Source organism: Ambystoma mexicanum, chromosome 13 (assembly GCF_040938575.1).
Source record: "Ambystoma mexicanum isolate Mex_15411 chromosome 13, UKY_AmexF1_1, whole genome shotgun sequence".
In the NCBI taxonomy this organism is placed as follows: Eukaryota; Metazoa; Chordata; class Amphibia; order Caudata; family Ambystomatidae; genus Ambystoma; species Ambystoma mexicanum.
In genome coordinates this window covers 822,611,654-822,638,512 of record NC_090938.1, presented here as the reverse complement: position 1 = coordinate 822,638,512, position 26,859 = coordinate 822,611,654, and the positions used below count along the sequence as shown (strand labels likewise).

Sequence of the window (26,859 nt, the reverse complement as noted above, 5' to 3'; positions counted from 1 at the left end):
CTGACCTGGCGGGTTTAACACCGCCCGCCTGCAGGCGGACGTGGAAACACCAGCACCATCACGAGATGGTGCCAGTGTTTCCACTTCCCCATTCCCATTGAGGCCTGTGGGACTCAATGGGAATGGGGATTTACCGAATTCCGCCTCCGGAATTCCCGGGACACCAGGGTCGTAATGCCCTGGCAATTCCGGGAGTCACAGAGGCGGAATGGTGATACGAGTCCAGCGGTAACCGAGCCGGAAAAACAGCTGGTTGCCGCAGGACTCGTAATGAGGCCTAGTGAGGAGTTAAAGTTACATAAATAACGCTGATAAAAAAAAGTGACGCGGAAGAAGAGGACGAAAAACGTGAAGAAGCTTGAGGAAAAAGTGACACGGAAAGAAGATAGTGATCAGAAAGATAAACTGGAAGTGAAAAAACAGATGAGGCAGAGAAGGAGGAAGTACAAATAAGGTCAAGACAAGAACCAGAAATGTGAGACAGAGGAGTGAGAAGAGGACAGAGGAAATGGAAGTCAAGAATTGGAAGAAGAGAAAGCGTAGAGTGGGTCGACGAAAGATGAAGGTTAAAATCACCCAGCAGTATCAGAGGGTAGAGGAAGGGAGAACATAAGAGAGAAGAAGATTGATATCTTCACAAAAGGAAGCAACTGGTCCAGGCGGCCGATAGACAAGCAGGAAGGAAACAGGATAGGGTTTAGAGAAAGTGGTACAAGAAAATTCAAAACGAGTATAGGTAGGAAGAGACAAAGCTGAAGAAGTAAGTAAGAATGACAGGGAATGCCAAAGCTCCCTCCCCGAGCAATGGGACGAGCGGTATGACAAAAATAAGTCTGTGCGGTGGTCATTGAGGCAGAAACAGTGGTAATATATGGAGGGATCCAAGTCTCTGTAATGCAAAGGAAATGTAAGTTGTGTCTTAGAAAAAGATCAAGCACCGCAGAGGATTTATTGCAGACCGATTATGCATTCCACAGTCCAAGGCCATAACTGCAGCGTTGGGAATAAATAGGGGATAAATAAGCTTAGCACAATCTGGAATGGAGGCAAGTCGAGAAGTAGACGGATTGCTTCCTGGAGGCATAATGTTAAGTTTTAATATGTAATGTACATCCTCACACATGCTGCATGTACATGCCAAGTACAGCCTTGACTTCTTCAGAAATTCCATCTAATTCAGCTTCATGGCTTATGTCACTGGTATAGCCATATGTCATGTCTTGCCTCGCGTGTGCACGAGCCACCATCATATGCCAAACGCATGAGAATGCCTCGCAAATGTCATGTAATGGTAGTTCATATTTCCTGGGCATGGGGCAGTCTCACAATGCCTTAGAAATGCCATCTACTGGCATTTCATACCTCACATACCCGGTATAGTCACCATGTGTACGACACAGTTTCACATCTCCCAGCACCACACTGATATTCCAGGTGCACCCAAAGGTGCTCCAGCAATGCCATTGGTTGCTGGATACACTTTGTATGTATGGTACAATCACTGTGTGTGATGTCTAGCCTCAATTGTATCATATGCCAAGCAAAGCCGCGAATGCCCAAGTATTGCCATCCAGCACCTGGTAAAGCCTCATATGCACGGTAGTGCCACCACAAAGATACCGCCTGACATGTGCAATGTTAGGGAGAATGCTCATAAATGGCTGATTTCCCTCACCTACTGACTCCCTCAGCAGCTTTGCTGGATTTCTAGGGTTTATTGTTTTCACCTGGTAAGAGTGTGATCCTTTTTCCCCACTCTTACATGTGTTTTTGCTGTGTGTTGGACATTTGAGCTCATGGACTATGGAGTCTCAGTCACTCCATAGGCATCATCTTTTTACTGTGTGTCAAACAGCACCTTTAGTGCAGTGACACAGGTTTGTCTTTTTAGACTTCCCACTTAAAACTCAATTTTCTGGGACTGACTACTGTCTCCCAGAACATGTAAAGTTGCCATTGACTTTATTAGTCTTTATAGATTCACAGACCCAGTAGAAACTATCTTACATAGAGTTCTGGAAAGGGTTAATATTTATCCCTTTTTGTCTGTTTCTCATGGAACATTATTTTGTTCCCTTTTCTCTAAGATTTGGCTGGTGACAGTGGTATCTATCATTTTTATTCTACCCAAAGCTATGTAAATAGCCTCGGTAATGTTAGAGGCTATGGTGGTAGCCTCGAACTGTAACCCGCTGGACCGCTTTTATTTTTATTTGGTTCCGGTTGGGTTTATTCGCCATTTCTTTTTGTAAAGGTCTTTCTCGTGTTTTACTCTGTGCGCCAAACCAGGTTTGGTTCCTTTGTTCACCGTCCTTTGGCGGGCTTCTACACAGAAGCCCTCCTTAGGTGCCTGAGTGTATGTGTGGACAGGATGTGAGGGAGGGGTTTTAGGCCCCCTGCACAGGGTCTCCTTGGAGACCCAAGTCGCACTCCAGTTTGATTGGCTAGGTGACTGTCCTGCCAGGACAGCCAGCCTGCTGTGTGATTGACAGCCAGGGTGTGTGAATGGGGAAAAACTGCATAAAAAGCAGGTCTCTGGGACTTGGAAGGCAGAGTCGCCACTGGAACGAGAGAACCAATGAGCAGCTGAAGGAAAATGACTGCTGTAACTACTGGACATCCCGGTGAAGCCCTGCTGCAGGTTGGAATCGCGCCGAAACTCCGGCGTCAGAGAAGATCTGCAAGGAATCTTCTTCCCTTGAGTTTAGTGGAACCAATCAGCTCGCCAAACGCCAGACACCTGGTCGAATTTGCTGTGCATCCCTGTAATGAACCAGATAGCCAGGTGGAGAATAACCTGTTTGGGTTTTAAGGAGTGCACCTTTTATTCAACGTTTTGCTCCGCTGCTGGCTTCTTGTAAGAATTCTAATTCATAAACTTGACTCCGTAGTGTAGAAGAAGAATTCTTCCCACTAATGTATCCCTCTGGATGTGCAAATAAACATACAGAGAGATCAATTCATTGAAAGACTGGATTCTCTCGAGACCTTCGTGTCTGTTAAGAGAGACACGTAAGGTTAATATCTTGAATGCAGGCCGTAGTACAAGCGTACAAGATTAGATAACAGCACTAACCTGAGAAGCTAGTAACAAATCCCAAGATATTAGGTTGGGAATCTACACAGTAGTCGTGGAAGTTCCTGTAACTCAAATCACAACAGGATAGTTGGATATGGTATTACAATATGTGATACAGAAATGAGAAAAAAGCGTATGACAAGAAAACTAAGTGAGAAGCATGAAGGAGTAAAAATAACTATGACCTAAGGTAATCTGAGCAATTGGGATTCTCCAGACACTATGCATTAACCAAGCGTCTACTGTGTAAGAAATCCACCAGAACTAAAAATAAGGAATAAACAAACAGAATCACTAAGTTAACGTACCAGAGTAACTTCCACAGAAAACTCCCACATCGCAGCTGAGGCTGAGTCTGGCTCCCAAGTTGCAGCGGATGCTGAACAAATCCCACGGAGCATCTGAGGCTGGGAACAACTCCCCCGTCGCAGCAGAGGCTGAGTAGTGCTCCCACTTTGCAGCGGTTGCTGAAAAAGTCCCGCGGAGCAGCTGAGGCTGAAAACTAACTCCCACATAGCAGCAGAGGCTGAATCGGGATCCCACATTGCAGCAGAGGCTGGGCTACGGACGCGGTACTAAGAAGTAAGGACCAGAGCGGTAAGTAAACTAAGAAGTCACAACAAAAAAATAGAAATGAGCGGAAGTCCAAAATAAGTTTCAATTTGTGTACCAAAATACACAGGGTTAGGCAAGGAGCAAGCCGGGACAGTCCAAATAGCAGTCCAATTCGAAAAATCAGGCGGGCAGCGTCAAGACCAAAGGAGCAAGTAAAAGACAATCCAGGGACGTAAGCCAACATTTCTAATAACCAGGTAGTTCAGGGTAACAAGACAGACAAGGAAGATCCAAGAAGTAGGTCATAAAACGTTAGCCAGAAATACAAAGAAACACGAAAACCACAAGAGAGAAAAAAGCTCAATCAGAAGCACTGAAGCCTAGACAAGGCGGGCTAAAATAGAGAAGGTCATGTGACTAGCATTTGCTTCCTGATTGCCGGTTCCCTCCCCTTGACAACGGCCTCCAAAGTTTCCACGGTAACCTCCAACCCCTTCTGCAATTAAAGAGACGAATCCTTTGGTGTTTTGGACCGTTGTTCCGTGCTATAAAAGTTTTACCAGGGAATTTATTAAGCCGTGAACTAATTGAATACTGTTCCGAGTGCTGTGGCATGACACTTCTTCCCTGAGCAGCACAGGACCCTCAAGTCTTCCTCCTTCTTGTCAGTACGATAGTCGCTTCAGGAGCCGTGAGCCTGCAGGAACTGACAGGAACCACCACCTCAGCTCTTCTTTCAAGGTACCGTTCAAATCCGGTCATTCGTTCCGTCCGACCGCGGTGAAAGTGTTTTAAATCTTTCGCCTCTCTGAGGGCTTGTCCTTCTCTTCTCTTTTGAATAACTTTTCCTCTGACCAACTTCGTTTTGAACTCTTGGCAAAGACTTAACCGCGAACCTCTCTGAACTGTGTGATCCTCTGCAAAGACTCTGAAAACATTAACATTGGCCCAGGCCTATTGATTTGAATCCTAGTTGTAGTAAGCCTTTTCTAGATTGCCCTGCCTATCACTTGCTGGTGTTGATGATTTTTGTATAACTTTGTCTTTCCTCCCCTTTTTAATTGCTGGAGTGCCATTTTGCTCACACTTCATTTTGAGCTTAACTTGTCTAGAATTGATTGGGTGTTATGTAGTGTATTAAGATTGTGATTTTTCAACTGCTTGATAATAGTGAAATGTTCTATAATTTATGTGTAAATAAATGTATATTCTTTTACTCAGAAACCTTGAGTCAGTGTGTGTTTGAATCATAGTAATTGCTGTCCTTTGTGTAACTATTGATACTGCTCACTTACTCTTGAGATAAGTCTGGCTGCTCAGCCATCGCTACCACTTTACTGTGTAGTACAGGCTTGTACCAAAGGTGAATCTGTACTGTCACTTATAGTCTTAATTGTGTGTGGTGTTCCCAAAGGGTACTGCATGTAATTCTGCCTAACATGCAAGTATTACAATCACATGCTTGGTGCAGTATCAAAGATCCCAGTAGGGCCATGCAATGCCAGTTAAGATCTCATATGTATGGTAGCGACACCACATACAATGTGCAGCCGCACATGTCCATCTGCTTACATTGGCCTGGTAACACCATCCAATCGCAGTTATTGTTTCATAAGGATGATATGGTCAGCACATCTAAGATGAAACCTCACCTGTGAAAGTGCTGCCAACATATGCCACGTGCAGCCTGAAATGTAAGTTATGCCATTTGCCAGCATTCCCTCCTACGAGTAACAGACAATCCAGCCTCACATGCTCAGGTGCTGCCATCATAAGCCAAGTGCAGCTGAAAGTGCCCAGTAATGCCATCGCATTGGAGTTACTGCCTCACATAAAGCAAGTGCAGCTGCAAGTGCGCAGTAATGCAATCGCATGAGAGTTACTGCCTCACATAAAGCAAGTACAGCTGCAAGTGTGCAGTAATGCCATCGCATGGGAGTATCTGCCTCACATAAAGCAAGTGCAGCTGCAAGTGTGCAGTAATGCCATCGCATGAGAATTAGTGCCTCACATAAGCCAAGTGCAACTGCAAGTGCCCAGTAATGCAATCGCATGAGAGTTACTGCCTCACATAAGCCATGTGCAACTGCAAGTGCCCAGTAATGCAATCGCATGAGAGTTACTGCCTTACATAAGCCAAGTGCAGCTGCAAGTGCGCAGTAATGCAATTGCATGAGAGTTACTGCCTCACATAAGCCAAGTGCCCAGTAATGCAATCGCATGAGAGTTGCAGCCTTACATAAGCCAAGTGCAGCTGCAGGTGCCCAATACAGCAATTGCATGAGAGTTACTGCCTCATATGCGAGTTATAGTCTCCTATGCAATGCACTGCTTTATACGCCCAGTAAAGCCTCAAATATCTATGTAGTGGCATGATATGATATGATATATTTTATTTATATTATACCTATACAAAAGTGTTTCAGGGCGCAACGAGGTAAGGGAGGGGTACAAGGGAGGACAAAACAACGATGTTACTAGGCCCAGTGACATTGAGAACGTGCAGGTGCAGGGGAGAAGGAAGGGGGGAAGTGCAAGGGGCAGGGAGGAGTGGAAAGTGCTGAACACGTGATTGAAACAACAAGTAGTGCGACCAGCAGGTGGTAAGGGCAAAAATAAGGCGCAGACAACAGGAGTCTAACAAGTGCAGGAAGGGGGCTGTAGGGTTGCAGATGCAAACCCAAGTGCAGGGGTTGGCAGGAGGCATGGCGGGTATTCAGCTGGATGGGCAGGGATCTGGGCCTGAGATCAGAGGGTAGCCAGGTGCACAGTACAGAAACAGACAAAGATCAGCAGGGGAGAGGAAGAGAGAAGGCAGAAGCAAAGAGGAAGGTCTTGAGGTGCTTCCAGAACCGAAGATGGTTCTCCTCAAGTTTCAGAGAGGCAGGGAGGCTGTTCCAGAGGGAGGCCCCAGCCGAAGAAAGAGATCTACCCCCAACTCGTTGCTTGGAGAAGCAACTGACCCTGAGGGAGTTTGAGGAGGAGTGAAGAAATCAAATAGGAAGGTATTTTCGAAGGGAGAGTTGAAGGTATTGCAAACTCAGGCCCCAGAAAGCCTTGTGGACAATACAGAGGGTTTTGAATTTAATCATTGCATCCACTGGGAGGCAATGGAGAGATTTCAGAGCTGGAGAGATACAGTCCCTGGGCTTGAGGCCAAGGACAAGTCTTCCAGTCATGTTCTGGATGAGTTGCAGAGAGTAGTATCAGGCAGATGTAGAAAGAGGCTGTTGCAGTAGTCCAGCCTCGAGAGAAACAGAGCTCTTGAGACAGTGAGCTTCTGGGAAAGGAGAGGAAAGGAAGAATACCTCTGAGGAGGTGCAGTTGGTAATTTGACTTATTAGAGATGTCAGAGATGTGTGGAGAAAAAGAAGCGTCGAGTCGAATATGACCCTGAGGTTCTTAGCCTCACAGGTGGTAGCAGGGAGAGGGCCAAGGGACGCCCGCCATAGAATGGCAGGAAAGGAAGGTGCAGGTGTGCCGATGAGGAGGATCTCTGTTCTACTGGCATTAAGGCAGAGGTTGTTGGCAGTACACCACTCCTGGATAGCAGACAGACAGTCAGAGAAGAGAGGGGGCGAAGAGGTGGCAGAGGGGAGCCTGAACATGAGCTGGGTATCATCCGCATAGCACTGACAATTGGAGCACAGAGGGGCAATGCGGTGGGCGAGGGGTGCCTGGTATGAGTTGAAAAGCCAGGGAGAGAGGTGAGACCCCTGGGTAACGGATATGCAATTCAAGTTACAGCCTCATATCTGTGGTATAGATAACACAGGTAAGGTGAAGTCTTACAGGTGCAGTTGATGTGATCCAATGCCCAGCACAGCTTCAAGTGACCCATTAATGGCACTGAATGCCATCTTATGCCTCAAAGGCATGGTAAGCCATCACGTGGACAGTGCAATCACATGTCTGCAGATGCAGCCATTGTACACCAAGTGCACTCAAAAGCTATCTGTCAGGTAAGGCCAGCACATGTCACTTAATGCATGCAGGCATGCTATAGCCGCCTGTGGATGGTGCAGCCTCACCTGTCCAGTGTCTCAGTCACCCACATGGGTCCGTCTGTTTCTCTTCCCCTGTTCTCTGTGGCAGCATTGTCATGCTGGTGTGTTGAGGGGGGAATATGGGGTTCTAACCCTTGTCACTACCTTGCTCCCACACTAGCTATTAAGAAACTAGTAGGAAGCTGCTAAGGACCGCGGGGAGGGGCAAGTGTGTGGGGGTGGGCTTCTGAAGGAAAAGAGAGCTTGCAAGAAATAGCTTTACTTTTAATCAACAGTGGTGCCCCTAAAATCCCTGACGCAGAGGTCACAAGGGCAGTGCCCGGGGCAAAATGGTTGTTGCCACCAGCCGCAGCCAGTACTCGTGGTGATCCCCAAATGTCATCTACGCATGCAGATACATTGACAATTCCATCTTAAATATCTGCAGTCTAAGCAGCAGGCATAATGTGAGACAGGCATGGTATCATGAGAAGACACAGGCACAAAGAAAACAGTTTAAAAAACTTTATTAAAAGACTTAAGGTTGGGCTAGTGCCCATCTTGCCCTCTCTCTAATTTGGGTTTTCCCTCAACTGATGTTGCTAAGGATGGTCCATGTTCGTAAGCCCCAAAGCAATGTCTGTCTGTGTCAAACGTGTGCTGGCCCTCACTCCTGAAAGAAAATGTTGTGCAAGGGTTCTCTAAAAGCAAAATAGTGTCCAAAAGAAATATAAACCAAGGCTGAATTCAGGTGAACTTCTTGTCACCTTCAGCTTTGCCAGTTCACAATAGCTCAACTCAAACAGCACTCGTGTACTCCTCAAGGCACATTTCCTTTGGCTTCAAAACAAATCAGGTCACAAAGGTTCCCAGTTCTCTTGGGGTGCGCTTCCCCAAGCTTCTTAGAGCTGACAGTTCCTTTTAGGCCTCTCAGGGTTCCCTTCCCCAGGTTTAGGCCTCTCTGGTTTGCAGGTTTCACAAAACACAAAAGCTCAGCTTCTCAGGATTCACTTTCCCAAGACCCAACTCTAGCCCTTGGATTCAAACAGTCTTTCAAAACACTTTGGGGATTTTGCTCCCACTTCAACTTTCAGTGTAGCTCCCCCTTTTTCCTCCTTCTCATGAATGGCTTTCAACGCTGCTTCATATCAGAGACTTTCGAGAACACACAGCTTTGCTTTCCTCTATGTGTGACCACTCTGATACCTATTTTAACTTTCTTTCTTCTTTACTTTCACTTTCTTGATATTTCTTTGGCTGTGCCTCCTGTACACTGCACTTTGCTTTCCTCCGGTGCTACCTGCACTCTTTTTACTTTGACTGTTTTCTTTCACTACTTCTATCCCATGCCTCTTGCATGCCTGACTTTTCACTTATTTCGCTCTCGTGTCACTTTCACACTTTTGCTTTGTATCCAACTGCTTTTCTTTATTTCTTATTGCTTTTTGTTTTCTGTGCTCCTGAAACACTTCAACACTGTCTTTCCTTTCCATGCCTCTCACACGCTTCAAAAACTGTCTTTCTCTTCTGTGCCGCTCGCACACTTGATAATTCATTCCTCCTTCTTCAGACTCACACACGCACCGGGTTTCTCATACTGCTAGAAACTCACAGGTTAGCGCGAGGCTGCTCACAATGTCCGATTTAGCTCTGAGGTCAGGGTCCCACCGCCTGCCCCTCAGACATCCCTAGGGTCTGTATCCTGCCCAGGGAAAACTAGCACTTTGCGACCCTGCCAACATGACTCAGCGTACCCTCCAGGGTTTGCAATTCCGGCTCCTTGGAGACACGGCTCCCTCACCATGTTCTGGCCCTGACCAAACACCAGATCAGCATCTCAGTGTCCTGTTCTCCAGCAGATGATTCTGGGCCTCTGTGCTGCAACTTCCTGGCGTTCCGCTCCCATGGCTCGTTCACTTTCTGTAGCAAAGCTCCACATTTCATACTTTGGTCATTGTTAAATGTAATGCAGGTGTTCATAGTTATTGTCAAGTGCCTGACTCTGCCTGACCTCATTAAAGGGACATGCTGGTTGTGTGCTGCAGTATGCCTCTCTAGTCATCTTCCTCCTCTCAGTATTATCGGCACCTTTCCCGAAGGTGGTCTTCATTACTCTGCGACGCCTCTTCCTCGTCTCTGTATGTGTTGTAAATGGGTGGGGGAATGGGATAGGACTAATAATAGCCCATGAAGGCTGAGGGAGAGTAGGGTGATGGATAATTGGGCATGGAAGATCTCGGGGGAGTAGGCAAGAGAACACCGTCAGGTTCCTCGCAATAGGGTATATGGATATATTGCTCCCCATGGGGTTCTGGAAGCGCAATTACCTGCAGCTTTTCCCGAGTAAGGAGGCAAGAACAAGAAATGTACATGTAATCAACGCGATATTTCAGTTGCTGGAATAAAAGACAGGGTAATGAGCAGATGTGTCATCAACAGAGACCTCATGACCTTTGATTATTTATTGACATGGTCTGAACACAGAAAGAATTGCTGATATATGGGATGGTGTGCAAATGGCATATATGATGTCATCACTGAAGAATTTATGATTCCTCTACTTAGAACAAAATCAAATCCCTTAGTACTAGCGCAGAGACTATGGTGCGGGCATATGACTTGAAAGGCCGATGACGGGTATGCGACTCATAAAGAGGGTGGTGCGTCTGGTAATTAGCAGTTAGGTTGTATTATTATGGGAACCAATGTAACTTTGGGGAAGTTTTGATGAGAAAGTAGTCAATGGGGTATTTGCTATGCTTTCATTCTTTAATAGAAGTGTAAATACTGGATAATAAGCTATGATATTTTGCATTCAGTACAATATTTTTGATACTTATTCTCTGTGTAAGTGGTTTATGTATAAAACAAAATATACAATACAATTTAAAAAAAAACAGGGCGAGAGATATACATCCTTAATAGTCACTTTTGACTTACACAAGGATAGCAGAAATTATTAATCTGTTTCTTTGAAAAATTCATAAAATACAAAATCTAGCACATGGCATCACTCATTATCTTCCCTGATGCACTGATGATAAATAAAAACTCAATCACATTCTGCTGGGACTCCTGAAGACTTTTCATCATCCGTGCGCTGCCCAAGGTCAGAGTTCAGGCCAGACAAGGATCTGCTTGTTAATCTAATTTGCCTCGACTGAGCTGAAGGCAGTGAGTCCTCCGTTGGGCAGTTCTTGAGGCCACTGGTGAATGCAGAAACAAAGAAGAAGGAGTCTCATAGATCTTATGACTGAGGAGTAAGGAAACTCACACACCTTATGACTATGGAAGAATGATACTAACAGATCATACGACTGAGGAGTAAGGATACGCACAAACCTTGTGAAAATGGAAGAATGATACTAACAGATCATACGACTGAGGAGTAAGGATACGCACAAACCTTGTGAATATGGAAGAATGATACTAACAGATCATACGACTGAGGAGTAAGGATGCTCACAAACCTTATGACTATGGAAGAATAATACTAACAGATCATACAACTGAAGAGTAAGGATACTCACAAACCTTATGACTATGGAAGAATCATACTAACCGATCATACAACAGAGGTGTAAGGATACTCACAACCCTTATAACTATGTAAGAATGATACTAACAGATCATGCTATGTAGGAGTAAGGATAGTCACAAACCTTATGAATATGGAAGAATGATACTAATAGATCATACGACTGAATAGTAAGGATACTCACAAACCTTATGACTATGGAAGAATGATACTAACAGATCATACGACTGAGTAGTAAGGAAACTCACAAACCGTATGACTATGGAAGAATAATACTAACAGATCATACGACTGAAGGTTAAGGATACTCACAAACCATATGACTATAGAAGAATGATACTAACAGATCATGCAGCAGAGGAGTAAGGATACTCACAAACATTATGACTATGGAAGAATGATACTAACAGATCATACGACTGAAGGGTAAGGATACTCACAAACCGTATGACTATGGAAGAATGATACTAACAGGTAATACTATTTAGGAGTAAGGATAGTCACAAACCTTATGAATATGGAAGAATGATACTAACAGATCATACGACTGAAGAGTAAGGATACTCACAAACCTTATGACTATGGAAGAATGATTCTAACAGATCATGCAACAGAGGAGTAAGGATACTCACAAACATTATGACTATGGAAGAATGATACTAACAGATCATACGACTGAGGAGTAAGGATACTCACAAACCTTATGACTATGGAACAATGATACTAACAGATCATGCAACAGAGGAGTAAGGATACTCACAAACATTATGACTATGGAAGAATGATACTAACAGATCATACGACTGAAGAGTAAGGATACTCACAAACCTTATGACTATGGAAGAATGACACTAACAGATCATACGATTGAGGAGTAAGGATACTCACAAACCTTATGACTATCAAAGCATGATACAGATCATATGACTGAGGAGTAAGCATACTCACAGACCTTATGGCTCAGGAAGAGGATACACACAGATCTTATGACCAAGGGCAAAAACACACTCAGAGGTCATATGACTGAGGAGTAAGGATACTGACAGCCCATATGACTAGTGAAGAAGTATACTCACAGATCACATGACTGAAGAAAAAGTATATTCACAGTTTATATGATTGCAGAGAAAGTATACTAACAGATCATGTGGCAGAGGAGGAAAGATACTCGCTGATCATATATCTAGGGTTGGAAACTCACAGAACACATGGCTGATGAGGAATAACACAAATCATATGACTGAGGATTAATGATACTCACATATCTTATGGCTGAGGAAGAAGGACACTCACTGATCAAAGGGCTGTGAGGAAAGATATGCATAGATCACATGACTGAGCAGGAAGGATGCTCATAGATCCTATGAAAACAGAGGAATGGAGGATAATTACAGACCAGAGGACTGCAGTGAAAGATACTCACAGATCACATGATTGTAGAGGAAGGATACTCACAGGTAATATGAATGAGGAGGAAGGATACTCACTAATCATGTGACTGAGGTGGAAGGCTACTCACAGACCATTTGACTGGAGAGGAAGTATACCCACAGTTAATATCAATGAGGAGGAAAGATACTCACGGATCATATGACTGAGGAGGAAGGATACCCCACATAGCAGAGGATTGATACTCACAGATCACAAGACTAAGGAAGAAGGACACTCACCGATCATATTATTGAGGTGGAAGGCTACTCATAAATCACAATACTGAGTAGGAAGGAGACTCACAGACTGCAGCAAAATGAAACTCACAGATCACAGCACCACAGAGAGCAGATTCTCACACATCACATGACTAAGGAGGAAGATTAGTAATAGATTATATGACTGAGTAAGAAAGTACGAAGGCTACTCACCAATCATATGACTGCGGAGGAAGGATACTCACATATCTTGTGATTGCAGAGAAGGATACTCAGAGATCATTTGATTGCAGGGGAAGGATACTCACATATATCTGACTGACAAAGAAGGCTACTCACGGATCATATGATTGAGGGGAAAGGATACTCACATATCATTTGAGTGTAGAGGAAGAATACTTATCAATCATATGACTGCAGAAGAAGGGTACTCACAGATCTTTCTACTGAAGAGAAAGGATACTCACAGATAGTACGACTGCCAGAAATGAAGATGAGAAGGAGTAGGCCCAGATACTGGGGTGTGAAGGCCAGACCACGACACTGCATATCGAAACTCTGCGGTGCACTACTCCTGCCTCAGCTCTATTTGTGTGAGCAGCTGGTCCAGGCTTTGTATTCTGCATTCGCTTCTGCCTTCCAGCAAAGGATGTTATAAGGGTATTTATAGATTCATCATAGTGGGGGACTGCCTATTGTTGGGGCGCAAGGGTGGCACAGAGACTTGTTGTCCTCTCCAACCTGAAAAAGGTGGAATTATAATTGAGGTAACACCAATCAGTGCCAGGGTGAAATGATAGCCTTGAACTTCCTAATTACATGTTTATGCAGTGCTACTTTCTGCTCTCAGTGCCTGAGCAGTGCTGAGAAGCAACCTGCCTGCCTGAGGGCTGGGTTGGCATGCCAGTAGGAAGGGAAGGTTCATCAGGGTCAGAGGAGGGGACGATGATTGCCCTTTGCCATGAATCATGGGTGTACTTGGTGAATCATTGATGCAGGTAGCGGAGGTCTCTGTGCTGGTCATCACTGCGGGCTCTCATACACTGCACCTGGCACTTATGTCCTGGCAAGGAAGCTGGCAGATCCTAAACACAGAGAAACCGCAGAGCACTCTCTGGTGATGTGTCGAGTAAACGTGATCAGTTGTCCCCATACCTCAACCAGTCGCAAGTGTCTAAAATGAAGGTACAAATGACAAGAAGATCCCAAAGATCAGCTGTGGGTTTCAGGACCACCAATACCACCTCGGCTAATCTCACAAGGCGGGTTGATGCCTTCCCCTTCCTACTTCCTGGGAAACATATATCTTGAATCAACAAAAGGAAGGTATTACCCAGTGTCAATTACTCTTTCCTCCTCAAACCGTAGGGTTGGTCTCAAACAAATAATAGACCTACTGCTCAACACCAATTTTTTGTTAAGGTAAAAATGACTTCTCCATTTTATTATACATATTAGTAAACGTGTTAAGCAACACACAATAGTAATAGCATTAAACTCTAAAATGCAAGCATAAAACCCAAAACATAAGGTACAGAAATCAAATCAAACATCAAATTGTATACAGAGTTACACAATGAACATCCCTTCCAGTATCACAATGATCTGGTTTACACTAGTGTGGATTTACGAAGCACCATTTTACACGCTGTGATGCTAGCCCAACTCATACAAGTTTCTGTCCTTTGGAGGCTTAAATCTACCGGACATTCATCAGGGGCCTATGAATCCACTTGTGTGTATCGTGTATTGACTGGCGGTTGGTTTCAACCCTCTATCACCCTGGTCTGCCTGAGGATCCCCAATGGGATAAAGGCACTCATATTTAATACACTATAATCATCTTCTTACTAGACTTCACAATATACCCTTCCCCCAAGGGTTTTCAGATATAATCACTGATAATGTACCGGGTGGGGTTGCTGAATTAACTTCTATGGAGCACCTGCAACCATTCGTGTTGCAGCATGTTGATCTTGCCACCCGGAAAGACAAACAACCACGCTGGTTACTGCTTCACACAAGACCTACTTTCTACACAACCTCAATAGAATACTTACCTCCCTGGGCAGTGAGAACTCTCGCTTCTTTGAGGTACTGATGGAAAGACAGGAAGGTATTCTGTAGCGCCGCTGTCCTGATCATTCTAGTCATGTAAAATATAGAGGGTTTTGTTTTGTAAAAGATGGACTTACTCGGGAGAGGATGGTGGCAAAAACTCCCAGCAGCAGAGCTGGTAAAACTCATGCTCGTTATCGCCACCCAAAGGCGCGCTTCATCCCTGTCGCGTGGATATGACGACACCTACGTGTCTGCCCGGGCTGGGGAAACGCGAAACAGTCTCACTCTGGGCTGCACGCTAAACAAAAATGGCCGCGCATATACAGCAGCACTATGACGTATTCACATAGCATGACGACGCCATCAACGTGTCCGTGTCCGTAAGATAAACACAATCCACCTCTTGGCCCCCAAAAAGTAGAAAAATGTAGAATAGTCAAAAAAATGTAAAAAAAATGTCAAATGAGGCAGAGGCGCGGGGATGTTAACCCAATGTTTCCTGTTGTGGATGTCACCACAGGTAATCTGGGGAATATTGAGCTCAACATCAATCTACCCCGAAATAGTATGGGTTGCACAACAGGCCCCAAGGTCCATATTGTGGTAAATCACTCCTTTTGGTACATTTATGTACGCACATAAACATAACACAGGTGTGATGTATAATAGCATGCAGCCATATATACATATAGTACGCAGAGGCGTTGCTGGGGGGGGGATAAGAGGCTATAGCCCTGTGTCTTTTGGTTGTAACCGCGGATAGAATCTGATGGTCTACAACCAAAAGGCTAGTTAGCCCAGAGTCCCGACAATCCCAATATTAGTGTAGCCCCGGACCTTTGGCTAACTATAGTTCAGGGAGTTACCACAACATCAACGGACGTTCGCTTGAGCTCTCAGTACATTTCACAAAAATCACATCTTTATACTAAAGCTTTGAAATGCAAGCTTTGAACGGCGTGTATTTTCTGCAGTGCATCACACACATGTAATCTTTTCTTCGCATATGTTTAACTTGATTCTTAACTTCATCCTCAATTTTCATAAGGTCCATATATTTTCCTCAGCCATTCTCAGGGCGTCGCGCTTCGTCTTTCATGACGTCACCAGCTTCTCTTTCACTCTTTTTCATATTCCCTCTGGGAGTTCCTCCCTCAGAGTGTCGTCTCTTTTTGCGAATACATTTGGTAGGGCTTTCTCGGGGGGTACCTTTTTTCCAATATTCTCCGGGATATGGTCATAACTGCTGGTGTCAAGCAAGGCACGATCTCGGGCTTCCAACATGCAGGAGGTAGGGGGACGAGGCTTCCTGCAGAGGCGTGCAGCTGCCCTTCCACACATGTTAAATATATTTATTTGGCGATTGTACAGTGCAAATTATCTACTGTGCGTCCTTTCATCCATGCCTCCCTGTGCGAGGCGCATCTTCAGCAAAGTTATAATGCTTGTTGAGCACCTCCTTTCTAGACCTACCTGTTTGCTAGATGTGTTTTGCTAGTTCTTTTAAAACTATTCCTACAGAATTCTTCCTTTTTGCATTTCAGAATTTATCAGTTAAAGTAACAGAAATGGACTTTGCAGAACTCTCCGCTGCTGAGTACTGAAAAGCACTGCCAAACAAAACTGGAATCCACCGACTGAAGCAGAAGGCACCCTACTATTATTCCCACACAAGTCTACTTGCAATTTAAGGAATGCAAAATGTGTCTTAATTTTCAAACCATTTAGTTATTGTATAACAAACTGCTACCTGGGCTATTTCAGGGAAGCTCCCCTGAGCCCCGGCCAATCCCCCTGACTCTCCCCCCTCTCCCAGTTGGCCCTCTTGCTCCCTGCGTTGGGGCTGGGTAACCTCTTCCCCCTTTCTCCCACTCATGATTTTGTGTTCTCCCCTTTCCAACTCTCTTGCTCCATGGGCCGGTGTCCCTCTCCTTTGTGCCCTGTACTGGGTCTGCATCTTCCCTCTCCTCTGCTCCCTGGGCTTATCCTGAGTCACTCCCTCACTCTCTTGCTCCCTGGGATGGGTCTGCTTCATCCTCTCCTTTACTTGCTGGGCTGGGTCTGTGTCCCCACCTCCCCCTTGCTCCCTGGGATGGGTCATACACCCCCAGCTCCTTTGGCTGGGTCTCTGCCCCCCTCCCTTGGTCAGTGGGCTGGTTATCCACCTGACTCCCCTGAACCCTGGGCTGTGTCTGGGTACTCATCTGGCTGCCTGGGCTGGTTCCGGGTCCCTCCTTCACCCTTGCTCAGTGGGCTGGGTCCCCACTTGACTCCCTTGCTCCCTGGGGTTATCCTGGGTCCACATTTGACTCCCTTGCTGGTTTTAATCCATGCATGTCCACTAATTATAAAAAACGCAGTTCTGGGATTGCTACAATCATGCTTGTATACTTTCAGGTTTGATTGATTGATATTTTATTTCTATCGCGCTCATACACAAGTGTTTCAGAGCGCGACAAGGCAAGGGAGGGGAACAGGGGAGAACAAAACAGCAATCTTACTAGGCCCAGTGACATTGAGAACGCGCAAGTGCATTGGAGAGGGGGGAGGGGAAAAGTGCATGGAAGGGGGGAGAGGTGGAAAGTGTGAAGCAGAGGAGAAACAGAAAAATAAAAATAAATAAATAATAAAGGCAACACACAGTGGTAATGCAGCCAGCAATTTGCAAGTGCTAGGTTTAAGGCAGCCAACAGGGTGGGTCTGATAAGTGCAGGAAGGAAAAGGGGGGGCTGTATGGGTACAGATACAGACCCCAGTGCAAGGGGTGGCCTGGCGTCAGTGCGGGAGGGTTACAGGATGAGCAGGTACCTGGGCCCAAAAGACAAAGGGTGGCCAGGTGCACGGTGCCAAGAGAGAACAGATCAGCAGGGGAGAGGGGGAGCGAAGGCAGAAGAAAAGAGGAAGGTCTTGTGGTGCTTCCGAAACCAGAGATGGTTCTCCTCAAGTTTTGGAGTGGCAGGGAGGCTGTTCCAGAGGGAGGCCCCAGCCGAAGACAGAGATCTACCCCCAGCTTGTTTCTTAAAAAAAAACAACTGACCCTGAGTGAGTTGAAGGTAGAGGAGCGAAGAGCTCGAGAGGGGAGGTATTTGCGGAGGGATAGCTGAAGGTATTTTGGACCCAGGCCCCAGAAAGCCTTGTGGACAATGCAGAGGGTTTTGAATTTAATCCTTGCTTCCACAGGGAGCCAGTAAAGAGATTTCAGAGCTGGAGAGATACGATCCCAGGGCTTGAGGCCAAGGACAAGTCTTGCAGTCCTGTTCTGGATTAGTTGCAGAGGGCGGAGAGTAGAGGCAGGTAGATTTAGAAAGAGGCTGTTACAATAGTTGAAGCTAGAGAGAACCAGAGCTTGAGATACCATGAGCTTCTGGGGGAAGGAGAGGAAAGGCAGAGTGCCTCTGAGGAGGTGCAGTCGGAAATTTGACTTTTTAGACAGCTCAGAGATGTGGGCAGAGAAGGAAAGTGTGGAGTCAAAGATGACCCCGAGGTTCTTAGCCTCGCAGGTGGGGGTAGGAGGAGGGCCAATGGAGGCCGGCCAGAGAGTGAGGGGAAAGGATGGTGAAGGTGTGCCGATGAGGAGGATCTCCGTCTTGCTGGCATTTAGACAAAGATCATTGGCGGCACATCAATCTTGAATGGCAGTTAGTCAATCAGAGATGAGAGAGGGAGAGGAGGGCAGAGGGCAGCCTGAAAATGAGTTGAGTGTCGTCAGCGTAGCACTGGAAATTTGAGCAGAAAATGGCAATGCCGTGTGTGAGAGCTGCCAGGTATTGGTTGAAAAGCCAGGGCGAGAGGTTAGACCCCTGGGGAACACCACAGGTAGAGAGGAAGATAGATGAAAGGAAGGACCCAAGTTGGACATGGGAGGGTCGATCTGAGAGGAAAGAGGTCAGCCAGGCCAGAGCCTGATCAGTGATACCCAAGTTTTCATGGAGACGGTTGAGCAGGATGGTATGGTTGACCGTGTCGAAGGCAGAAGAGAGATCGAGGAGGATGAGGCCAGAGGGAACGTTAGAGTCAAGGTTGGTGAGCACATCTTCACGGATGTTTAGGAGAGCAGTTTCCGTGCTTCTGGCAGCTCTGAAGCCAGACTGGTGGTCATGAAGACAGCCAACAGAATTGGAATTAAGGTTAAGCTGAGAGATGGCCAACATTTCCAGGAGTTTGCCAAGAAAGGGAGTAATGGAAATTGGGCGATAGTTAGTTGGACAAGAAGGATCAGCTGTGGGTTTCTTGAGAAGAGGATGCACAAAGGAGTGCTTCAGAGGGGAGAGGAAGGATCCTGAGGCAAAGGAGTGGTTGCAAAAATCAGCAAGGGCCGGAGCGAGGGTGTCAATGTGGTCCTTGATGGTTTTAGAGGAACAGGGATGAACCTGTTTTGAAGAGGCTTTCATAGATCGGACTTGTCTAGCGACCTCGTCAGGGGTGAAAAGAGGAAAGGAGGAGAAGGGTGGTGGGAGGGTGGCTAAAGGAGGGTCAGCAAGCACAGATGGAGAGGGAAGATGAGGGGTGTGGGTGGATAGGGTGGACAGGATGTCCTGGGTTTTTTTAATGAAGTGAGAGGCAAGGGCATTGCAAAGAGCCTGGGAGGCAACAGGAGGGGTAGAGACTGCAGCAGGGTTGGCCAGCTCCTTGCAGATTTTAAAGAGTTCAGATGAGTTGTTAGATGCCGCAGAGACACGAGCTTGAATTTGGACCCTATTCTTGGTGAGGACAGAGAGTCGGTATTGCCTTTGTAGCAGGCGATAGACCAGTTTGTCAGAGGATGAACAGGAAGTCCTCCATTTCCTCTCAGCTGCCCTACACTTACCTTTAAGTGTAGCTAGGTCAGAGTAATACCAGGAATTGCACTTGGCTTTGGACTTCAAACAGATCCTCATGACAGGGGCAAGAACATCAAGCGTATCAGAAATTGAAGAGTAGAGCAGAGACAGGGCTGTGTCAGGATGTGAGACAGCCAAAGGTGGAGGTGGCCGGGGGGGGAGAAAGTGGCGGCAAAAGCCTCAACTGACACACGCTTCATGGGCCGGATGTCCGAGAAGGTAGGTGGCAGTGTTGGGGTAGGCTTGGCTTGGGGGAAGAGAGGGAGAGATGAGATGAGAGGAGGGAGTGATCGCTCCAGGAGAGAGGAGTGGTCAGAGGGATGGAGAGGGGGAGGTCAGAGGAGTTCAAGACATCGAGTGTGTGCCCTGCAGAGTGAGTCGGGCCAGAGGGGAGGATGGACAGGGAGAGGGAGTCGCAGAGGTCATGGAAGAGTACAGAGGAGGAGCAAGGAGAGTCTAAATGTATATTTAGGTCATAGAGGAGGAGGAGTTGAGTGGTAGAGGCCAGGAGGGAGGAAGAGAGGCCTGCCCACTCAGAGAGAAATGAGGTGATTTGACCAGGAGGCCGGTAGATGGTAACCACAGAAAGAGAATGGGTAGGCGAGAGAGAAAGCCTACAGACAAGGCATTCAAAAGAGAAGTAGGTCTGAGTGGGAATGATAGAGGCAGGAATCCACTCAGGAAAGATCATGGCTACCTCCCCACCGGACGGGAGGATCTCGGTGCTGAGAGGATCTTGTAGCCATCAGGGAGGAGAGTGTCAAAGCTTGTGACTGAGCTGGCCGTGAACCATGTCTCAGTAAGACCAAGGACATCAAGGTCTAGTTCTTCAAGGAGGTGGCGGATGTCAGAGGAGTGTTTGACGGCAGAGCGAGAGTTGAGAGTGGCAATATGAAGAAGGTTGCCAGCCTTAAAGACCTTCCGGGGAGGGGTGCAGATCAGAGGTACGCCCTGCGGAGGAGAAAGAGCCCTTGGAGGGGCAGAGGAGGAGGAGGAGGAGAGCGGGGGAAAGGTAGCCAAGGGGAGAGAGGAGGGGACAGCAGGAGATGAAAGGAAATTGATGAGGCAAGGGAAGTGCCTATCAAAGAGGAGGAGATTGGCCTGAGGGCCTTGGACAATGACAGTGCCATTTAGGTAGACATTAATGATGACTTTAGAGGAGTTGAAGGAAGCCATGAGAACTTCCCAGCGAGTGCCACCATTAATGGGAGAGCAGGAGATAGGGCAGAGCACAGAGACCATATGAGGAGCCCATAGATCTGGCGAAGGAACGACAAAGAGGATGTCGGTAAGGGTCTGTCTGGCGGAAGCATTGGAGTAGGTGTCGGCGATAGGAAGACCAGGATTAGAGGCCAGGATATCCTTTTTGAACTTCTTCCTACCAGACTTAATGAGAAGGGAAGGATAGTCAATGGAGAAGCAGTTGGAGAAGATGGGAGAAACAGAAAACATCATTAGGGTGGAAGTAAGGAGAGGATGGAGATACTGGGGGGGCTAAGGCAGGTAGGTGTGAGACAAAAGAGAGTGGTGAGGTCACTGAGCTGGCAAGTTACAGAGAAGAAACAGTATACAAGCAAAATACAGAGAATTTCGCAATGGGCAGCAAGATTTGATTTTTTAGCACAAAGCAAAAACAGCAAGATTTGACTTTTTAGCACAAACCAAAAACAGCAAGATTTGACTTTTTAGTACAAAGCAAAAACAGCAAGATTTGACATTTTAGTACAAAGCAAAAACAGCAAGATTTGACTTTTCAGTACAAAGCAAAAACAGTAAGATTTGACTTTTTAGCACAAAGCAAAAACAGTAAGATTTGACTTTTTAGCACAAACCAAAAACAGCAAGATTTGACATTTTAGTACAAAGCAAAAACAGCAAGATTTGACTTTTTAGTACAAAGTAAAAACAGCAAGATTTGACTTTTTCAATCTTGGAATCTGATGTTAGCATTTGTTAAACAGGGATTTGCGGGCAGAATGGCGCACAAATCCACGTTTTTCGGTGCACAAATTCCATGAATCAGCCCCTAATCCTTTTAAGGCAATACTTTAAGGACTATACTTATTAAAAACACTCGACAAAATTGTTGATTTCGAATGACAACAATATTGAACGTGAATTTCAATGGGGAATTAATTGGTTTATTTCAAAATGATACTAAGGATTTATACAGACAACTGAAAGGTTTATCAAAGGAATACGCTCACATACACAGGCTAATACAGATTCTTCTATGTGAAGGTGAATAAATTATACTGGCAATTTGGGACTTTCAATTGGACTTTCAATGGGATTTTCAATGGGATTCTTAATGGGATGCAATGTTACAAAATAAAAGGTTTATGCAATTTGGGGCTGGGGTTATTTGCTACTTACAAAGTAAGCCTTGGTTTGGGATTCTGGACAGCCAATGGGATCTCAGGTCTCTCTGGACAGCTAGGGCAAGGGGTCCAGTCACTGCACTCTCCTGTATGATGGAACTATGGACAGCTAGGCAAGGGTCTGGTCTCTGCACTCTCCTGGCTGGGATCAGCTAGGCAAGGGTCTGGTCTCTGCACCCTCCTGGGTGGGATCAGCTAGGCAAGGGTCTGGTCTCTGCACTCTCCTGGGTGGGATCAGCTAGGCAAGGGTTTGGTCTCTGCACCCTCCTGGGTGGGATCAGCGAGGCAAGGGTCTGGTCTCTGCACCCTCCTGGGTGGGATCAGCTAGGCAAGGGTGTGGTCTCTGCACCCTCCTGGGTGGGATCAGCGAGGCAAGGGTCTGGTCTCTGCACCCTCCTGGGTGGGATCAGCTAGGCAAGGGTCTGGTCTCTGCACCCTCCTGGGTGGGATCAGCTAGGCAAGGGTCTGGTCTCTGCACTCTCCTGGGTGGCATCAGCTAGGCAAGGGTTTGGTCTCTGCACCCTCCTGGGTGGGATCAGCGAGGCAAGGGTCTGGTCTCTGCACCCTCCTGGGTGGGATCAGCTAGGCAAGGGTCTGGTCTCTGCACCCTCCTGGGTGGGATCAGCGAGGCAAGGGTCTGGTCTCTGCACCCTCCTGGGTGGGATCAGCTAGGCAAGGGTCTAGTCTCTGCACCCTCCTGGATGGGATCAGCTAAATCTGTCCTCTTTCTCCTCAGCATTTTCCTTTTTCCTCTTTCACACGTGTGCAAGCCATATTTCATCTAATGTTTCAAATGTGGTTCTGTAAGTCATGGGGTTCATTTAATTTGTCCTTTTTGAGTGGGTTTGCATTGGTAGTTGAACCATAGATACGGAGGGCCTTTGATTTGACACGAGAGAAGAAAACCAAGACGTTTTTCATTCGTTTGCAGTGTTTCAGAGTGCTGCTGTTCACATGAAAGGGAAAACAAAAGCTGCATCGGGTTGCAATGTGAAATCCTTGCCCCTCATGTGAATGAACAGTAAGACAAGGCTGTTTTCAGAAGTATTGCCTAACTTTTTGACATTAAGAAGGAATAAAGCAAATGCTGGGCCGTTTTTCAATGCAGTGCATAACCTTGTGGTATTTCAGTTGAAAGAAAAGCAAATGAAGGGCCGTCTTGAATGCAGTGCAGAACTTTGGTATTCAGATGACAGAACAGCAAATGTAGAGCTGTATTTCAATGCAGCGCATTCCTTTTTGGTTCAGATGAAAGAAAAGCAAACGCAGGGCCATTCTTCAATGCAGTGTTCAACTGCTTGCCAGACATGTGCCAGAGAACAGAGCACAGCTGTTTTTGGAGGCAATGTTTAATGTAGTTTTTCAGGTGACAGGGATTTCAATTAAGGCCTGTAAATGCGCCCTACAGGAGGCTGAGCAGAGCAAGGAGCAGAAGGGGGAGCATCAGAGAGACTAGGAAGTGTGGAAGATTAAGGAGGTGGTGATCAGGAACATCAGGACTAGTAAACAGGAGGATGAGCAGAGCAAGGAGGTGGAGGGGGAGCATCAGACAGAGAGGGAGGAGGCAGATAAGAGTCAAGAGGAGGTTGACAATGATGTGAGAGGAGAGGCGTGGAAACTGGACTTAAAGATCAAAGGATAGTAGAGAAGGATAAGACACATCATCATTTTCGGGGGTGAACATGGGTTCAGGATGACGATTCAAGCATGTGGTGAGGCCTCAAGGAGAAGGAGGAAAGAGAGAAAGGAGATGGTAAGGGATGTGGTGCAGAAAAAAGGCCCCATTAAGTACAAGACCATTGTGACTCATCCAGGAGGTACAAGAGCATCTGGTTTTGGGGACAAGAGCCAGCACCACAACGCAGGGAGCTCCAGTGGGCAGGCTCTTGGTAGAAACTCTAGGGCTCAATCCCACCTCACCCGGCCCTATCGCCCGGGCTGCGGTGGCCAAATGTGCATGTGAACACAGGCCTCTGGGACCCAAGCAAGGCTATCTTGAGGGACTCAAGGCCTAAAGGACTTGAATGTACAGACCCAAAAGCCAAGAAAGACCCCCAAAACTGGGAGTAACTGAGAAGGGGGATTATGTCCTGGGAGGGGATCCTCGGATGTAGGGCTATGAAACTCAGGGATCTTTGCTGAGCTCAGAGACGTTATTGTTTGAACACGAAGGGAAAGATATCCTGTTGTTGAACAGCGTTTTCATTGTGTTGGTCTGTTTGTGTCACAAGGGGCACCTGAGATGAATGCACAAAGAGCCCGCCCCTGAGTGAACCTTGGGAAGCCCTGCACCCCAGGGGCCAACTTGATCCGTCTCATCTAAGGTCTCACCCTTGGGTTTGATGGGAGCTTCCATTGGTGTCCACTGCAGGCCATCTATCTGGCTGCCTCTAATGTAATGAGGCATATGTAGGGGCTTCAGCGGGGGGGGGGGGGTAGAGGGGGATGGATGGAATTTAGATAATAAATATGGCGGACATTAAAACAAGAAATGATAAGATGTTTCCCCATGGTAGAAACCACAGGAACATGCACAGAGTATCCTCTGCTGGACTATTTCTCTTGCATACCTTTACAATGACATGTTGAGAACAGTGAGTGAGTGCCTCACATGTTATGTTGCTTATGGATTGCATACCATTGTGCAAATGCACATGGTCTGTTTTGACGGTGTCATTTATTTTAACTCTAGATTATGTAACCCAGGCACTGCTTCGGCCTAGCTAGGCCTCTTTAATTTGCAATATTACATTAAGCAAAGAAGTAATTTCTTGGGTGGGACTGACTCTAACCAGGCATGTGTGTGTGTACTGAATGGAGCAGCCTTCACAGGCCTCCCCCCCAGGACTGAGGCCTAGTAGCAGAAGTAGCACCTCTCTCCACTCGCACCTCACTCTGCAATGGCCTCTGGAAATTGGTTGATGGTCAGAACTGAACACAGAGAGGTGGAGGCAGAGTAAATGATGTTAGGTTTTGCTATCTCTCATCCCAACCAATAACAGAATAGACCACGCCCACACAGTGGATGTGGAAACATTACTGTTCCCTGTGAATCTCTCATAGAAGCTCATATTGGCAAAGCCACGATCCACTTGCACCTGTTGTAGGCTTCAAGGGTTCCTTCGGTCAGTGAAGATTTTATAGCGCCGCAACACTAGTAAGAAGCACAAAGTGTAGGCTGGTTGAAGTCATGTGATGCCATGAGGTCGGCACAGAGCCGGTTCCATGTGTTAAAATCGCGGCAAAATTGCCGTGGTTACAAAATATTGTGGCAAAAATGCCGTGGTTTTTGCACCGCAATCCATGTAAAGATTGCGGGGGACACCCCCGCAACCCCTGGACCCATTATACCATTTAAGGGGGGCAGGCGATACCCCGCAACCTCCGCTCCCCTTAATTGGTATAATGGGGCACACCTTTACCGGGTCAACCCACAGCATTTTTGCCACAAATTTTTGTATAGGCGACATTTGTTCCGCAATTTTATCACTGCATACCACAGGCCTATGCATTAGAGAGTTAGGAGATGACTGGGATAGTGTGAATAGGATTGCTTCTGCGTCAGAGGCAGGATGGACGGGCCCAGAACACCAGAGGACCAGCTGAATACATGAGCCAGCAAGTTGTATTTCTTCTTCTCCCTGGTCTTGTATTTATGTATTTTTTCATTTTTTATTTATTTTTTTTTTATTTGGGAGTTGATTTTCTGCATGCATGCTTGTGTACATTTTGCCATGGTCTCAAAAAGCTTTTAGGGTGACCATGGTTTTTGCTTGGCTTCCCTTTCGACTGTTCACTGATATCTGAGCCACATTATTTATTTGTATTTGTATTTTTTATTGTTTAAAGCGTGGACCTAGCTCGGGAGTAGCGGAGCGCTGTACAGAGTGTGGGCATTTGTGTTACACGCTTGGCCTTGCGCCTATCAAAGACTTTGCTCATCCAAGCACTTCTTCTAGCCCGGACAGAGGTCTGATATTTGCATCCAGTGTAGGGGAGTGAGGGGATCCAGCAGGTGGGTTGCAAATATTGTGTTACCTGTCATTATTTTACCATGGCCTCAGATAATTTTGGTAATTGTACCTTTTTAGTAGTGATGCATTTCAGATAGGTTTTGGCTATACCTTTCAGAAAGGTTTTGTCAAATGGTTTGGAAGGGAGCATCCTGGTGATCGGCCTCATTACAAGTCTGGTGGTCCGGAAATGGTAGCAACGTACCAGCACCCTTTTCTGGGCCGCCAGACTACGAGAATGCCTGCAGGGGCCAGGGCTCCCAGCAGGTCTGACCTGCACTCGTCAAACAATCGGGAATTCCCTAAAGGGTGTGCCAGGATGAACCTGAAACTTCCCACAGATCAAAGGGAATCTCAGCGGCATCAAAGGTGACCTCTGTGGCACAACCAATAGGCCCAAACAAGGAGTGTACTTACAGAAGACTCGCCTACGTGGACCTCGCCAGAACATATAGAGGGTGGCTTCTGTAGAAACTGCAATCTGCACACTGTTACATTAAATACCATATAGACTATAGGTAAAACAAGACAAAGGAAGCAGAAGAGATTGCCTCCTCGGCTATAAGAGCCAATCTCGGTACAAAGGAATCCGTAGAAGCACAGGTGAGGACAGTATAGGACACTTACCAGATCTTAAAAGCCAAAGAGGGATTCAAGGCAAGGGACAAAGACAAGGAGTGGTCACTGCAACAAGAAATGAGAACAGGAACGCAGGAACTAGGAACAAGGGACCCTGTAGCAAAGCAGTAGATCTAGGTAACTGTAGCAAAGCAGTAG

The 26,859-nt window shown here is 46.4% G+C and overlaps 1 protein-coding gene across 1 annotated transcript in view; it reads right to left on the bottom strand.

The window, feature by feature from the left end:
* The window catches only part of LOC138522075 (clumping factor A-like), a 74,857-nt gene extending 59,772 nt beyond the window's left edge, over window positions 1-15,085 (bottom strand). The window contains exon 1 of the mRNA XM_069635314.1: window positions 14,868-15,085. Within this exon, the coding sequence (XP_069491415.1) occupies window positions 14,868-15,054 (187 nt within the window). The 5' untranslated portion in view covers window positions 15,055-15,085. The remainder of the gene's footprint in view (window positions 1-14,867) is intronic.
* Between the last annotated feature and the right edge of the window lie 11,774 nt (window positions 15,086-26,859).